General features: G+C 51.0%; 1 protein-coding gene across 1 annotated transcript; it reads right to left on the reverse strand.

Moving 5' to 3' along the window:
* Positions 1-1,798: 1,798 nt before the first annotated feature.
* On the reverse strand, positions 1,799-3,740 carry LOC122100712 (7-alpha-hydroxycholest-4-en-3-one 12-alpha-hydroxylase). The gene has a single exon (XM_042671075.1). It carries the CDS (start codon positions 3,505-3,507, stop codon positions 2,011-2,013), a length of 1,497 nt encoding a protein of 498 aa, XP_042527009.1. The 5' UTR covers positions 3,508-3,740; the 3' UTR covers positions 1,799-2,010.
* Positions 3,741-15,253: the final 11,513 nt, after the last annotated feature.

Consider the following 15,253-nt stretch of genomic DNA (forward strand, 5'->3'; position numbering starts at 1 on the left):
AAAGCTAAGGAAACTCCATCCTGGTCCCTCCCTTTCTTCTTTCCTTCCTTCCTTCCTTCCTTCCTTCCTTCCTTCCTTCCTTCCTTCCTTCCTTCCTTCCTTCCTTCCTTCCTTCCCTATTTCTTTCTTTGCCCTCTATTCCTTCTCCTTCTGTCCCTCTCTCCCCCTTCCCTTCCTTCTGTCTTTCCTCATTGTTTTTTGGCCAGTCCTGGGGCTTGAACTCAGGCCTGGGCACTGTCCCTGAGCTTCTTTTGCTCCAGGCTAGCACTCTACCACTTGAGCCACAGCGCCACTTTCCAGCTTTTTCTGTGTATGTGGTACTGAGGAATGGAACCCAGGGCTTCATGCATGCTAGGAGAGCACTCTACCACTGAGCCACATTCTCAGCCACCCATTTCTTTCTTTTCCCTAGATTCTTCCTCCTTCTGTCCCTCTCTCCCTCTTTTCTTCTTTCCACCCTTCCTTCCTTTTTCCCCTACCCTTTCTTCTCCCTCTTTTCCCCTTCCTTTTTTCTTCTTCCTCTCCCTTCCATTCTTCCTTCTCTCCCTCCCTCCTCCTTTCCTTCCTTCCTCTCTCCCTCTCTTCTCCCATTCCTCCCTTCTTCCTCTCCTTTCTATTCTTCCTTCTCTCCCTCCCTTCCTCCATCCCTCCTTCCCTCCTTCCTCCTTTCCTCCTTTTCCCCCTACCCTTTCTTCTCCCTCCCTTTCCCTTCCTCCCTCCTTTCATTTCCCTTCCATTCTTCCTTCCCTCCCTCCCTGCTGCCTTCCTTCCTTCCTCATTCCCTTCCTCTCTCTCTCTCTCCCTTCTCACTTTCTCTTCCCTCTTTTCCCCCTCTCCCTCTTTCCCTCTCTCCCCTCGCCTCTGTGCCCTCTCACTGAACTCTTCCCAAGTGGACAGATGCTCTGAGTCACCAAGTGCCCTGTGTCCTGACAGCTCTCTCTCTCCTCTGCTCCCTGACCCCCTCCCCCCCCCCCCCCCCCCGCCCAGGGCCTGCTCATAGCACACATAGCACGCATAGCACGAGTGTAGTGAACCCAGATGTCCCCTTGCTGTCATCTGAGTTGACTTTGGAGCTTTTCCAACACTGTGTCTTCTCCTAGATCCATCCCTGCCCTCCTCCCCACCACCTCTCATCAGGTACATTCCCCCCCCCCCCCCAAAGCTCTGATCGCTCACAGAGCCTGTGAGTTTGGAGACTTGGAAGGTGACGTTTGATGGTAGAGCTCCTGAAATCTTGCCCACGAGGGACTTTTGCTCTGTTTACCTGACAGCTAGCAGTGATGAAACACAGACCCTGAACTCCCAGAGTCTCTGACTTTGTACCTGTGGTGCCACACATGGTAGGCAGATAAGGGACGCCAGCTGGTTTGCCAATAGCATATGTGTGTGTGTGTGTGTACATGTGCATGCACGTATGCTGGTGCTAGGGCCCTGAGTTCCAGCCCTATGACCAACAAAGGACAAAAAAGAAAGATATCAAATGAAGGAGCGGAGACTGGTGGACATGGTTCTATCGTCTTTTTAATCTGGTGGGCTATGGCTTGGGACAGGGGACAGAAAGAAGGCATCAAGTTGTTCAGAGCCAGGAGAGGCTGCACATGCACAGTGACAGGGGTAGAAATGTCTAAGGAGACACACAGAAGGGACTTCTGGGATGGGAAGGGGGGGGATCCAGGAAGGCTTCCTGGAGAGTAACTGGCCAGCAGTAGCAGGAGCAATCGCTGGGCTGGGGAGGTGGCTCAGGGGTAGAGTGCTCACCTAGCATGCATGAGGCCCTGGGTTCAAGTCCTCAGTACCTCATCCACAGAAAAAGCTAGAAGTGGCTCTGTGGCTCAAGTAGTCAAGTGCTAGCGAGTCCCTGAGTTCAAATCCCACTAGTGGTACCAAAACAATGCTACAAAGGGGAGGGGTGCCACAGAACCAGAAGGAGGGGTGACCAGTTGAACATCTGGAGAGAAGACCAGGAAGCCCCCTGTCTGTGGCCAGGACTTACGGCTGGCTTGGCCGAGATCACTGCAGAGGCTTGAGGCGATAGCGGAAAGGCACGTCGTACGTGGGTTGGGATGTCCCAAACCCCCAGCGCTCAGGGTCCAGCGGGGGCACGGCAATGTTGGCATCGATCAGCTCAAAGTCAAAGTAGGTCACCATGAGCAAGATGAAGAGTTTCATCTCACTGAGGGCAAAGAATCGGCCAGGGCAGATGTTGATCCCAAAACCCCAAGGCATGGAATAGTGGTGAATTTTTCTCCCTTGCTTGTAGAAGTCCACTTTCCGGCTCCCATTGGGGTTGAGGAAGCGATCATACTTAAAGCGATCGGGCTCGGGGTGGATGTCGGGATCCATGTGCACCGAGAGGTAAGGGAAGAGAGCGATCTTGTCCCCTCGACGGATCAGATACTGGCGCCCATTGGCCATGGTCAAGGTGTAGTCTTCCTGGACCACTCTGAGCAGGGTGGGTGTAGCTCGCAGCCTTAAAGTTTCTTCCATCACGCTATCCAACACTGGGGTTTGCTTCAGGGCGCTGAACTTGAAAGCGAAGCACTGGTTCTCCTCCAATCGGGGCTCCCCTAACACCTCCTTGGCTTCCCTTCTGACCTCCTGCAGGGCCCAGGGGTGCTTCAGCAAGAACAAGAGCGCCCAGAAAGACGTGGGGCCTGTGTTACCCTGAGAAGCCCAGAGCATCATGAAGTTGAACTTGTCCTGCATCGCCTGCGTCCTGCCTTCCTCTCGGAGCTGCTGGAGCATGTAGTTTAGCCAGACGCTCACATCTTCCTTGTCTTCCACTGACAGTGTCCGGTGGAAGAGTCGCTGGAGCCGATTGATGTCCAGCCATTCCTGGGGTCTCAGGAGGGAATAGACGAACCTGGGGAAGAGCAAATCGAAGCGACGGAAGTGCACGAACATGTCTTCTGCTTGGAGCAAGTCTTGCTCTTTGTCTTTGGTGCTCCCGAACAGACTCAGGAGGCCAGCCTTGAAGACGATGTTGTAGCAGAAATGAAAGAGGCTGTCTTCCTGCCAGCCTCGGTTGTCAGGCCTCGAGCCTCGGGGCCCCAGCAGCACCAGGGAAAGACTCTCCAATATGGCCCCATTGAGCTCCTCCAAACCATCGCCCATCAGATACCTAGCACTGGCCGTGTGGATCATCTGATGATTTTTCTCAGTGGACTGGTACCCAAAGACCTTCAGGACCAGTTCTTGGGCATACTCCCTGAAGTCTAGCTTCTTCCGTGACTCCCTGAGGATCGAGCCAAAAGAGAGAGGGTCCATGACATAGGTGACATACTGACCTCCGAGCTGCAAGGTGAACACCTCCCCGTGTTTGGCTCGCATGCGTTTCAGAAACTCCAGCATGTTCTTCCGGAAAGCCAGCGTGTGGCCCAGCCAGGGCATGAAACCCCTGTCCAGAGGTGGCTCTTGAGGCCTCCGTTGTCGGAAGAGTCCCGGGAAAGACAGGTAGACAGCTACCAAGGCGAGCAAAGCTACCAAGGCTGGAGCCCACGGGAACATCGTGACTTGCTCGTGGCAGGCTGAAACTCAGCTCTGAGGCTGAAGACTGGGGGAGGTCTATGACAAAAATGCGATGGCAAAGGTCTCTGCATCTGGACCTTGATCTAGATCTGTCAACTCTTGTGCAAACAAGCAGTGAGCTAGCACCCAAGAGGACAGTATTTCTCTGGTTTCTTATGTTAACCATACTTGGCCCAGACTAAAGCAGAAGTTGCTGAGGATGAGGAAGAGCGCGCCAGAGACGTGGGCTGGCTCGCATCCCACAGCCTGCTGTGGCCAGCTGGAGGCTTTGCCCTGACCTTTGACCCTGCGTTGGCACCTTAGGTTGACCTACTGACCATTCACTTTTTTTTTCTTTTTGGTATTAGGCCTGGGGCTTGAACTCAGGGCCTGGGCACTGTCCCTGAGCTGCTTTTGCTCCAGGCTAGCACACTACCACTTGAGCCACGGCACCACTTCTGGCTTTTTTTTTTTTTGGTAACTTATTGCAGAGAAGAGTCTCATGGACTTTCTTGTCTGGGCTGGCTTTGAACCATGATCCTCAGATCTCAGCCTCCTGAGTAGCTAGGATGACAGGTATGAGCCACCAGCGCCCGGCCTAAGGTGACAAATTATTAAAGTAATTAAAATAGGGCCTGGTTCAGGCTAGAGCTTTATATACATCAATTCTTATGTTTGTGAGGTTTTTTTTTGGTCAGTCATGGGACTTGAACTCAGGCCCTGAGTTCTTGTGAAGCACTGTATCACTTTGAGCCACAGCATCATTTCTGGTTTTTCAGTGGTTCATTGGAGGTAAGAGTCTCACAGGGTCTTTTCTGCCTGTCTGGGCTGTGTTGAACCTCAATCCTCAGATCTCAGCCTCCTGAGCAGCTAGGATGACATAGGCATGAGCCATCAGCACCCAGCTCCAAGCCTACCTTGAAGCCTTTTCTTGTACTTTGGCTCCCTCTGCTGGCCTTTGTGGAAGTCCCGTGTTCGGTCTTCCCCTCTGGTCTTTTTTTTGTTTTTTGTCCGTCTTGGGGCCTGAACTCTGGGCCTGGGCGCTGTCCTTCAGCTCTTCAGCTCAAGGCTGGAGCTCAACCACTTGAGCCATAGCACCACTTCCGGCTTTTTCTGCTTATGTGGTGCTGAGGAATCGAACCCAGGGTCTTATGCATGCAAGGCAAGAACTCCACCATTGAGCCACCTTCCCAGCCCCTTCCCCTTTGGTCTTTCTGACCAGCTTAAAACTTTGCCCAGGTTCATGTCTGCTTCTAGCTCTATGAACATTAAGTCAAGATCAAATGAAGAATCTATGTGTGAGCCACCATAGCTCACACCTGTTCTTTCTTTCTTTTTCTTCCCTCCCTCTCTCCCTCCCTCTCTCTTCTTTCTTTCTTTCTTTCTTTCTTGTCCGTTGTGGGGCTTGAACTCTGGGCCTGAGTGCTGTCCCTGAGCTCTTCAGCTCAAGGTGAGCCCTCTACTACTTGAGCCACAGCACCACTTCTGGCTTTTTTTCTGTGATTACTTGGAGAGGAGAGTCTCCTCCAATTTCCTACTCTGGGCTGGCTTTGAACAGCAATCCTCAGATCTCAGCCTCCTGAGCAGCTAGGATGACAGGTGTGAGCCACCAGCGCCTGGTTAGATTGGTATTTTTGCTCTTAATTACTCTTGATGCTGTTACACTTTTTAAGTTTCTAGCTCTTGTTTAACGTTCTATGTTTTGGGTCAAACCTAGAAAATAGAAGTATCCTCATCGGGGAGCTGGGGAATGTGGCTTAGTGGTAGAGTGTTTGCCTAGCATGCATGAAGCCCTGGGTTCGACTCCTCAGTACCACAGACACAGAAAAAGCCAGATAGTGGCCCTGTGGCTCAAGTGGTAGAGCGCCAGCCTTGAGCCAAAGAAGTTCGGGAGACAGTGCCCAGGCCCTGAGTGCAAGTCCCAAGACTGACATCAAATAAATAAATAGAAAATAAATAGAAAGTATCCTTGTGAGGCTTATCTTGTTTTGTATATAGCCACTACTTGTGGTTTTTGCCTTTCTAAAAGCTTTGTGCAAGAGCCATTCGGGGCCTGCAGGTCTTTGTGACCAGAGTCTACCTGTGGTTGCTGACTTTCCAATCAAGACTGGCAATTCAACCTTTTAACTTGTGGCATCTCTGTATCTGGCTGATCAAATTGCCATTAAACAACCGGCATGAGCCACCAGTTGCCGGCTCATGTTGGTCATTTTTGTTCCTAGTTCTTGGGTTACAGGTCAAAGTGACCTTTTGTAATTGACCATAACCCTAATAGCTCATATCAGCTTGCTTCTGAAATAAGGAGTCCGGGTCCAACTGGCACCATCTTGGCCACGTGGTGGATGAGAAGGTATTGGGTTTAACTGTCGCCATCTTGTCTTTGTGGTGAAGGAAGGGAAGTTCCACCCCCTTCCCCAGGTGATGGGCGTGCCTGAATTCCTAGAGGGAGGAGCAGGGACTTGGATGATAGGTTACTGGACCTGTCAGTCCTTGTGCCTTGAATTTGTGAGACTCTATTTGCAGTCTATAGCTCTCTAATAAAGACTCCCAATTCGATCTCTCAAAATGTGGTCTCTCCGTTCCTCACGATTAGATTCCCATATAACTTCTTCCCTTGAACAGATACCACATATTCTAGCAAGACAAGACACTCAACCCCATACAACCATACTTATACTAGGCACAGGTTAGTACAGTACCCCTACTCTCTCCCAGATACAGGACTAACCAATCTATAATACACTGCTTAAGTTTTTGGAGGGGTGGGGGCTAGTCATGGGACTTGAACTCAGGGTCTGGACGCTGTCCCTGAGCTTTTTTTCCACTCAAGGCGAACGCTCTACCACCTTTGAGCCCACAGCTCCACTTGCAGTTTTCTGGTGGTTCAGTGGAGATAAGAGTCTCGCAGACTTTCTTGCCCGGGCTGGCTTTGAACCTCGCTCCTCAGATCTCAGCCTCCCGAGTAGCTAGGATGACGGGAATGAGCCACCGGCGCCTGACTTACTTGCGTTATCATCCTTCTGAAGGTATTCTTTGTATAGGTAGGTCCGCGCACACATGTAATATGGATTTTCCTCAGATCTGTTGCATTGCAGAATGGATATATATATTATATTAAGCATATGTAATAAATGTTATATATGTGTATCATCTTTCTGAAGGTATTCTTCGTACACGTAGGTCCACGCACACATGAAATATGGATTTTCCTCAGTTCTGCTGCATTGCGGAACGGATAGATAATATATATTATATAAAATATGTATAATATACATTATATAAAATATATAAAACATACATATTATATTATATTATGTTCTATTATATTATATATCTTGGATGAACAACTCCGTCCTGGGCTGGTGATTGTGCGACTGTGAAAGCAGTAGGTGTGAAAGACACATTCTAGGTCACAACCCCCTGGAGACGCGGTCCCGGGCCAGGGTGGGAGGTGTCGCCCTCCCTGTCGCGCACGCGCAGTCAGGTCTCCGCAGGGCGCCACGGTAATGAAAGGTCAGGGGTGACAGCACCTACCTCGGGGAACCCGGCTGGCAGGAGCCAGCAGCATAGTATTCCGCATCTCCAAGCAGATCAGGATAGGGCCCGGAGCTTGCCGTGGCTCCCGAGCTGCTCTCTGATCGTGGGGGCCGCCCTGGGCCGCCCTCTGCCTCTCCTTCTTCTCCCTGGAGGGCTCTTCCCAGAAGGAGGGAAGGAGAGAACCATAGAGTAGGAGGGTTGGGCTATGGGGGGGCGTCTGGGTCCTCCAAGATTCCTAGAGGGGCTCCTCTCCCTCTCGTCCCTACCCTGGGCAAGGTGCACGTGGCTCCTGGCCTGTCTGCCCGCGGCGTGATGACGCACTTCCGGCGAGGCAGCCATCTTGGCGATTCCTAGCGAGGCTCCTCCCCTTTTTGCTCTACCCTGGGCAAGGTGCGCGTGGTCCCCCCCCCGGGCGTGATGACGCACTTCCGGCGGGCAGCCATCTTGGCTCCTAACGGTCGTCCGTTGGGTGGGGCGGCCTGGTGAGGCACGGCGGGTGGAGGCGGCCGCCGCCTCAGGGTCCACAGGCGCTCCGGAGGCCGCGGGGGGCCTCTGGCGTGCGGGCGGAGGTCTGGCGGGGCCCGGGAAGGGCCGAACAGGGCGGAGGGGGTGCGAGGGGGGGAGGTTCCCATCCACCATGGTTTTCTGAGGGGGAGCTGGGTGTGGGGAGGGCGGCCTGGGGGAGGGCGGCCTGGGGGAGGGCGGCCTAGGGGAGGGCGGCGTGTGAGGGCGGGCTGGGGGAGGGCGGCCTGGGGGAGGGCGGCCTGGGGGAGGGCGGCGTGTGAGGGCGGCCTGGGGGAGGGCGGCCTGGGGGAGGGTGGCGTGTGAGGGCGGCCTGGGGGAGGGCGGCCTGGGGGAGGGCGGCGTGTGAGGGCGGCCTGGGGGAGGGCGGCCTGGGGGAGGGCGGCCTGGGGGAGGGCGGCGTGTGAGGGCGGCCTGGGGGAGGGCGGCCTGGGGGAGGGCGGCCTGGGGGAGGGCGGCCTGGGGAAGGGGCAGCGTGTGAGGGGCGGACTGGGGGAGGGACGGCCTGGGGGGTTCGCGTGTGAGGGGTGGACTGGGGGAGGGTTGGATTGGGGAGAGGGTGGCTTGTGAGGGGTAGACTAGGGGGAGGGATGGGCTGGGGGGAGGGTGGCATGTGAGGGGCGGACTGGCGGGAGAGACAGGGGCTGGGGGGTCACGTGTGAGGGGTGGACTGGGGGAGAGGCAGCGTGTGAGGGGCGGACTGGGAGAGGGACAGCCTGTGGGGGGTCACATGTGAGTGGTGGACTGGGGGAGGGGCAGCGTGTGAGGGGCAGACTGGGGGGAGGGACAGGCTGGGGGGGGCACGTGTGAGGGGTGGACTGGGAGGAGGGGTGGCGTGAGGAGCGGATGGGGGGAGGGGCAAGGGGGGAGGGGCGTGGGCAAGGCAGGACATGCCGGGGAGGTGGATGGATAAGACATGGGGTCAGGCAGGGTGTGGAGGAGAAGGGGATGAGGTAAAGGAAGAGGGGAGAGGGCCTGCGTGTGAGAGGCCAGTGTGGGGGAGGGATGGAGGACAAAGGGCATGGCAGAGTGGAGTGGGCAAGACTCGTGGAGTGGGTATTAGGGTGGGGGGGGGAAGGGCGGGCCGAGGCCTCCCAGTACTGACACTGGGTCGGGTGGAAGTGTTGTCATTGTGGTCCCCTAAGGAAGTGTTTGCAATGGTAGCTAGTGGCCCCCGTGGCACGTGCCTGTCATCCTAGCTACTCTGGAGGCTGGGATCTGAGGAGGGTGGTTCAAAGCCAGCCTGGGTAGGAAAGCCCATGAGACTCATCTTCAATTAAAACACCAAGAGAAGCCGGAAGTGGAACAGTGACTCAAGTGGTAGAGCACCAGCCTTGATAGAAATAGCTAAGCTTCAGTAACACACACACACACACAGAAGCTAAGATTACAAGCATATGTTCCCATAACTGACCAGTACTGTCCCTTAGCTTTCTTGCTCAAGGCTGGTGTTCTACCAATCAAGCCATATCTCTACTTCCAGCTTTTTGGTGCCTAATTGGAGATAAGAGTCTTGGATTTTCCTGCTCAGGCTGGCTTTGAACCTCAGATCTCAGCCTCTTGAGTAGGTTTACAGGTGTGATCCACCTGTACCCAGCTTACGAGTCTTCATATTTAATATCCCAGTCTCTACTATGATTGTAGAGACTCAAGTGTCCGGAATTCCAACTTTCCACAGATCTCAGCCTCTTGAGTAGGTTTACAGGTGTGATCCACCTGTACCCAGCTTACGAGTCTTCATATTTAATATCCCAGTCTCTACTATGATTGTAGAGACTCAAGTGTCTGGAATTCCAACTTTCCATTGTTTTTATTTTTTAATGATGTCTCCTGGATTATTGAATTTACATTTTTTCCAGTCTACCTTCTTGGACTGATCTTGTCTTCCTTCCTATAGTCCCCCACTCTGTGCCTTCCATCTTGCTTTCATGTGCCTAGAATTGGGATTGACAAATAACTGATCGATCAGAAGTTGGTATGACCAAGGCTTTGACGGAGTGTAGGCATGTAGTTACTGTCTCTAATGTTTCTCCGTTGATCTGCAGCTCCTGGAATTTTTACATTTTCCCAAGACCAAAAGAGGCTTAAGTAATGGCAGAAATGTCAACCGCCACATGCCAGGTGATTTCCTTGGCTTCTATAATATCCATGTGTGTCTATATTGTTTTGCTTCCTTTTCGGTTGGTAGTGGGGCTTGAACTCAGGACCTGGGCACTTTGAGCTACAGTTCCACTTCCTGTTTTCTGGTGGTCCCTTGGAGAGAAGAGCCTTTCCTGCCCAGGCTGGCTTTGAACCACAATCCTCAGATCTCAGCCTCCTGAGCAGCTAGGATTGCAGGCCTGAGCCAGTTGGCTGGAAGCCCAGCTTTTATGTAGCAGATTGAGTGAAAGCGTAGGATCTGGTAGAAACAGCCATGTTCTCGGCTCTTCTCACTGGGGGGAGTGCTCTGATTGGCTGATGCCTTCAGATGCTGCCTCTGTCCAAATTTCACACAATAAAACCCAGGCATTTGGACTGAATGGAAGGAAGACAGAGATGTCCTCTCATTGATGGTGTGCATCAAGTTGTTAAAACTCGCAGATCGCAAAGCTCACAAGGGCTGGGAAGGTGGCTGAGCGGTGTAGAGTGCTTGCCTAGCATGCATGAAGCCCCAGGTTCGATTCCTCCCTGCCCCATCCACAGAAAAAGCCAGAAGTGGCACTGTGGCTCAAGGAGTAGAGCGCTAGCCTGGAGGAAAAGCAGCTCAGGGGACAGCGCCCAGGCCTTGAGTTCAAGTCCCAGGACTGGCCAACAAACCAAAAAAGCTTTTATGATCTTGTTTTAGGTGCCAGTGACTTTTGAAGATGTAGCGGTGCGCTTCACCGAGGAAGAATGGTCCAGCCTGACCCCTGCTCAGAAGACCCTGTACAAGGATGTGATGTTGGAGAACTACAAGACTGTGGCTTCCGTGGGTAAGGATTCTCAACTCCACGAGGTTCTCTTAGAGCAGGAATTGCTCATGTGTCCACAGTAGCTCACTCCACCCAGCAGTGATTGGAGGTGGGCAGCTAGGCAAAGCTCGGGGGGTTCTGGTGACCATCCGCCATGTTATTCCATCATGGAAGAATCATGGTCTACGTCCTTCCCTGCCTTCGAGGTGACGCTGTAGATACAGCATGACTTGAGATACCATCCGGGTATTTCCTATTGAACCTCTCTATTCTCTTGGGAAAGCCCATCTCCTTCCTACCATGAGAATTTAACATCCTTCCCCCTCCCCCACCCATCCTCCTCCTCTAATTGTTGTCAGTCATGGGCCTTGAACTCAGGGCCTGAGTGCTGTCCCTGAGCCTCTTTGTGCTCAAGCCTAGCACTCTACCACTTGAGCCAACAGCGCCACTTCCGGTTTGTTGGAGATAAAGAATCTCACCGGGCCATTTCTATCTGGGCTGGCTTTGAATCATGATCCTCAGACCTCAGCCTCCTGAGGAGATAGGATGACAGGCAGGAGCCACCAGCACCCAGCAATTGTGGTATTTTTGTTTTCCTCTTCAAGCAAGGACACCCATTTCCAAGCCAGCTCTGATCTCGCAGCTGGAGGAAGGGAACGAGCCTTTCACGCAGCGGCAGGAAGTGTTGCCTAGAGGAGACTGGAAAACGGCCTTCCCAAGTAAGTTATGCTTTGCTTTTCATTTGCAGGGGGGGTGGGTGGGGGGGATACTAGAGCTAGAACTCAAGGCCTCGAAACTGTCCCTTTGCTTTTCTACTCAAGGCTGGAACTCTGCCACTTGAGCCACAACTCTTCCTTTTTTCTTTTTTTTGGTCGGTCGTGGGGCTTGAACTCAGCCTGGGCACTGTCTTTGACCTCTTCAGCTCAAAGAGAGGGCTCTACCACTTGAGCCACAGCACCACTTCTGGTTTTCTGGTGGTTGATTGGAGATAAGAGTCTCACAGTCTTTCCTGCCCAGGCTGGCTTTGAACCATGATCCTCAGATCTCAGCCTCCTGAGTAGCTAGCATGACAGGCCTGAGCCACTGGCACCTGACCAGATCTGTGTTCTTTATGCCTGGCACTTTGAAGAGTACCTTGGGCTCCTTGATCAAACCATTCCTGCTGGGTTCTTCTTCAGACTGGAGCAGGCTGGTTGTGTTATACGCCGGAATGCTTTTGTCCTTGGGGATATGGAGAAAACATTTTCTAAATAAATGGTTATGCATGATCATTTTTTCCCACTTTGTTTTACAGGGTCAATAAATGGGCTGCACTGTTTCCTTTCTTTTCTTTCTTTTTTTAATTTTTTAATTGGCCATGGGGCTTGAACTCAGGGCCTGGGTGCTGTCCCTAATGCTCTACTACTTGAGCCACAGTGCCACTTCTGGTTTGGGGGTGGTTAACATTGGAGTTAATTGGACTTTCCTGCCCAGGCTGGCTTCAAACTGCGATCCTCAGATCTCAGCCTCCTGCGTAGCTAGGATTATAGGCGTGAGCTACAGGTACCCAGCTGGCTACACCATTTTCTTGTCCACTAGCCAGTAGAACTAATAGAAAAATTATTATTATTTTTTTTGCTTTTCACGCTTAGAGAATATGTTAAAAGATTCAGATCATTTATCTTTTTGTGCCAGCATTAGGAACTGAATTCAGGACATCCTGCTTTTGCTTAGTATTTTTTTGTTTGCTCAAGGCTGGTGATCTACCACTTTTGCCACACCTCCTTGTACTTCAGGCTTTGTACTGATTAATTGGAGATAGGCAACTCACGGACTTGACTGCCCAGGCTAGCATCAAACCACGATCCTCAGATCTCAGCCTTCTGAGGATCTAGGATGACAGGTGTGAGCCACCAGCACCTAGCTTAGATAACTGGGAAATTAAGATCCTTGAAGGTAACTTACAGATACCGTTGTTTTTCTCTCCTCTAGGATTAATATTGAAATTAAGAAGATATGCTTACTTAGTTAAAATAATACAATATCCTGAGAGGTTTCCTTGCTGGGAAGACAGAAAAAAGGCTTAAATTTTGACCTTTAAATAACAGTTTTCTAAGGCGGAACAGGTGCCATATGAAATGATCTGAAACATATGGTTTGTTTCTCAACTCATTAAAATTCATGTTGCTATACAAAGGAGGCTCACGTCTTTTTATTTTTCTTTAATTTTTAGTGTTAGTACTAGTAGTTAGGCCTTGGAGCTAACCCTTAGTTTTTTCCCTGTGAGGCTGGTACTCTACCTCTTAAGCCATAACTTCATTGAAGATTCTCATGGACTTCCTTCCCCAGGCTGGCTTTGAACTACAATTCTCAGAGCTCAGCCTTCTGCGAAGCAAAGATGATAAGCATGAGTCACCAGCTCCCAGCTAGTTTCCTAAAAGTTCTTTTTACTTATTTATATTTTAACTATTTCTTTTTGCCAGTCGTGGGGCTTGAACTCAGGACCTGGCCACTGTCCCTGAGCTGCTTTTGCTCAAGATTAGCACTCTACCACTTGAGCCACAGCGCCACTTCTAGCCTTTTCTGAGTATGTGGTACTGAGGAATCGAACCCAGGGTTTCATGTATGCTAGGCGAGCACTCTACCACTAAGCCACCTTCCCAGCCCAAGGGCTTTCAGTTCTTTATGTGAGGTTATGAGTGTAATGCATCTTGGTTAGTGTCACCCCTTTGATCATTCTCCATCTCTCCTAACCCCATACATTATCTCAGTCATATTTCCAGGATTCATCTGTCCTGTAATGGATATCAATGCATCACTATCAGGTAACATTTATTTTTTATTTCTGTGGTCGTGGGGCTTGAACTCAGGCCCTGGGCACTGTCTTTGAGTTCTTCATCTCCAGGCTAGCACCCTACCACTTGAACCACAGTGTCACTTCCTGTTTTCTGGTGGTTCATTGGAGATAAGAGTCTCATGGACTTTCCTGCCCAAGCTGGCCTTGAACCATGATCCTCAGATCTCAGGCTACTGAGTAGCTAGGATGACAGGCGTGAGCCATCAGTGCCCAACCCTTGTATTTCTTTCCCTATAACATTGGTATGAGATGGTATTGTCAAGTATTCCTCCTCTTTATCAGGTGGGAAAAGCTGCTCTGAGAATGAACTCCCAATTTCCAGTAACCACAAAACCTGTGTTCTGGTTAATTTCTGTCAAAAGCCTATGCAAGGTGGTCAGCCTGGAACTGGTTCTGAAGCAAGCAGGCCCCAAATATACCCGAGTGTATAGTCCCGGATGTTGAGATCGTTGATGGATAATTGTCCTGAGGTGGTCTTTGTTTGGGCTCTGCCTATGCATTCTACAATAGCTGTCAAAGAACTCAGGGCTGAATTAAAGCACAAGATACCTGCCGTGTGGAAGGTTGAGCACCAGGTGGCGCTATTCTTTCAATCCTTGTATGAAGCTTCTCTTTATACCCTTGATGGCTGCAATCAGAAAGTGTCAGATCTTTCCTGCCAGCCTAGAATGGAAGCTTATTTATTCTGTTCTACTTCTAAGGAGGTCAGTCGTGACTACTGAGAGAAACTTGGGAAACCCAATCCTGTGAGTTCTCAAGATTCATTTTCACGTGTATATGTGTATGTGCATGTGCACATGCGTGCATGCACGCATGCACATGCTTGTGCACGCATGTGCTGGGGTCTAATCTCAGGGCCTGGGCACTGTCCCTTAGCTTTTTTGCTCAAGGCTAGTGCTTTAACACTTGAGCCCCAGCTCTACTTCCGGCTTTTTGGTGGTTCACTGGAAATGCTGACTTTGACCCTCACATCTTTTTTTTTTTTTTTTTTTTTTTTTTTTTTTTTTTTTTTTTTTTTAATTTAATTTAATTTTATTTGTGAACATACTGTACAGAGGAGTTACAGTTACATGGGCAGGATAATGTGTACATTTCTTACCAAGCATTGCAGCCTCCTCCTTTGTTTATCCTTCACATCCCTTCCCAGCCTCCCCCCTCCCCCCTAATCCCAATCCTTCTCCTTCCTCCCTCCCCCCAGCCCCCCCCCCACCAACATTGTAAAGTTCGTTTTGGACATGACAACTTGTACTTCTCATTGTTGCAACAGGTGGACCTGTTGCAACAATGAGTACAAGTTGTCATGTCCTAAAGTTCATTTTCGACATAACGACTTGTACATCTCATTGTTGCAATTGGTCCAACTGTATCCCTATTTATTTTTTTATGACCCTCACATCTTTAACAAGCTGCAGATCCTCATATCTTAATCGGCTCCTGACCTTCAGAAGTTGCTAAGCCAACCATGGTGGCTGTACGGGAAAGCGCCTTACATTCATTATCTGCTTGAATCTTTGTAGACTGCTGTGGGTGGCTGATACCTGCGGTATCCTAGCTACTCAGGAGGCTGAGATCCTGAGGATCATGGTTCAAAACCAGCCCTGGAAGGAAAGTCCCATGAGACTCATATCTCCAGGGAAACCCAGCCCCAAAGCCAGAAATGGGGCGGTGGTGTGGCTCAAATAGTAGAACGCCAGCCTTGAATGGAAAAGCTACGGGACAGTACCTAGGTCCCTCTTACTGTCACACACACACACACACACACACACACACACACACACACACACACACACACACACACACACACACACCTTAGCTCCTTGCCCTGATCGTGTTAGCAGGGCGACACAGCCCCACCCTCCACCCTGAACCCCAACAACTTTTGCACAAACGTGTGGATCTCTTGAGAAAAATCTGTCCATTG

Source organism: Dipodomys spectabilis, unplaced genomic scaffold (assembly GCF_019054845.1).
Source record: "Dipodomys spectabilis isolate Male_0828 unplaced genomic scaffold, ASM1905484v1 ptg000595l, whole genome shotgun sequence".
Classification (NCBI taxonomy): Eukaryota; Metazoa; Chordata; class Mammalia; order Rodentia; family Heteromyidae; genus Dipodomys; species Dipodomys spectabilis.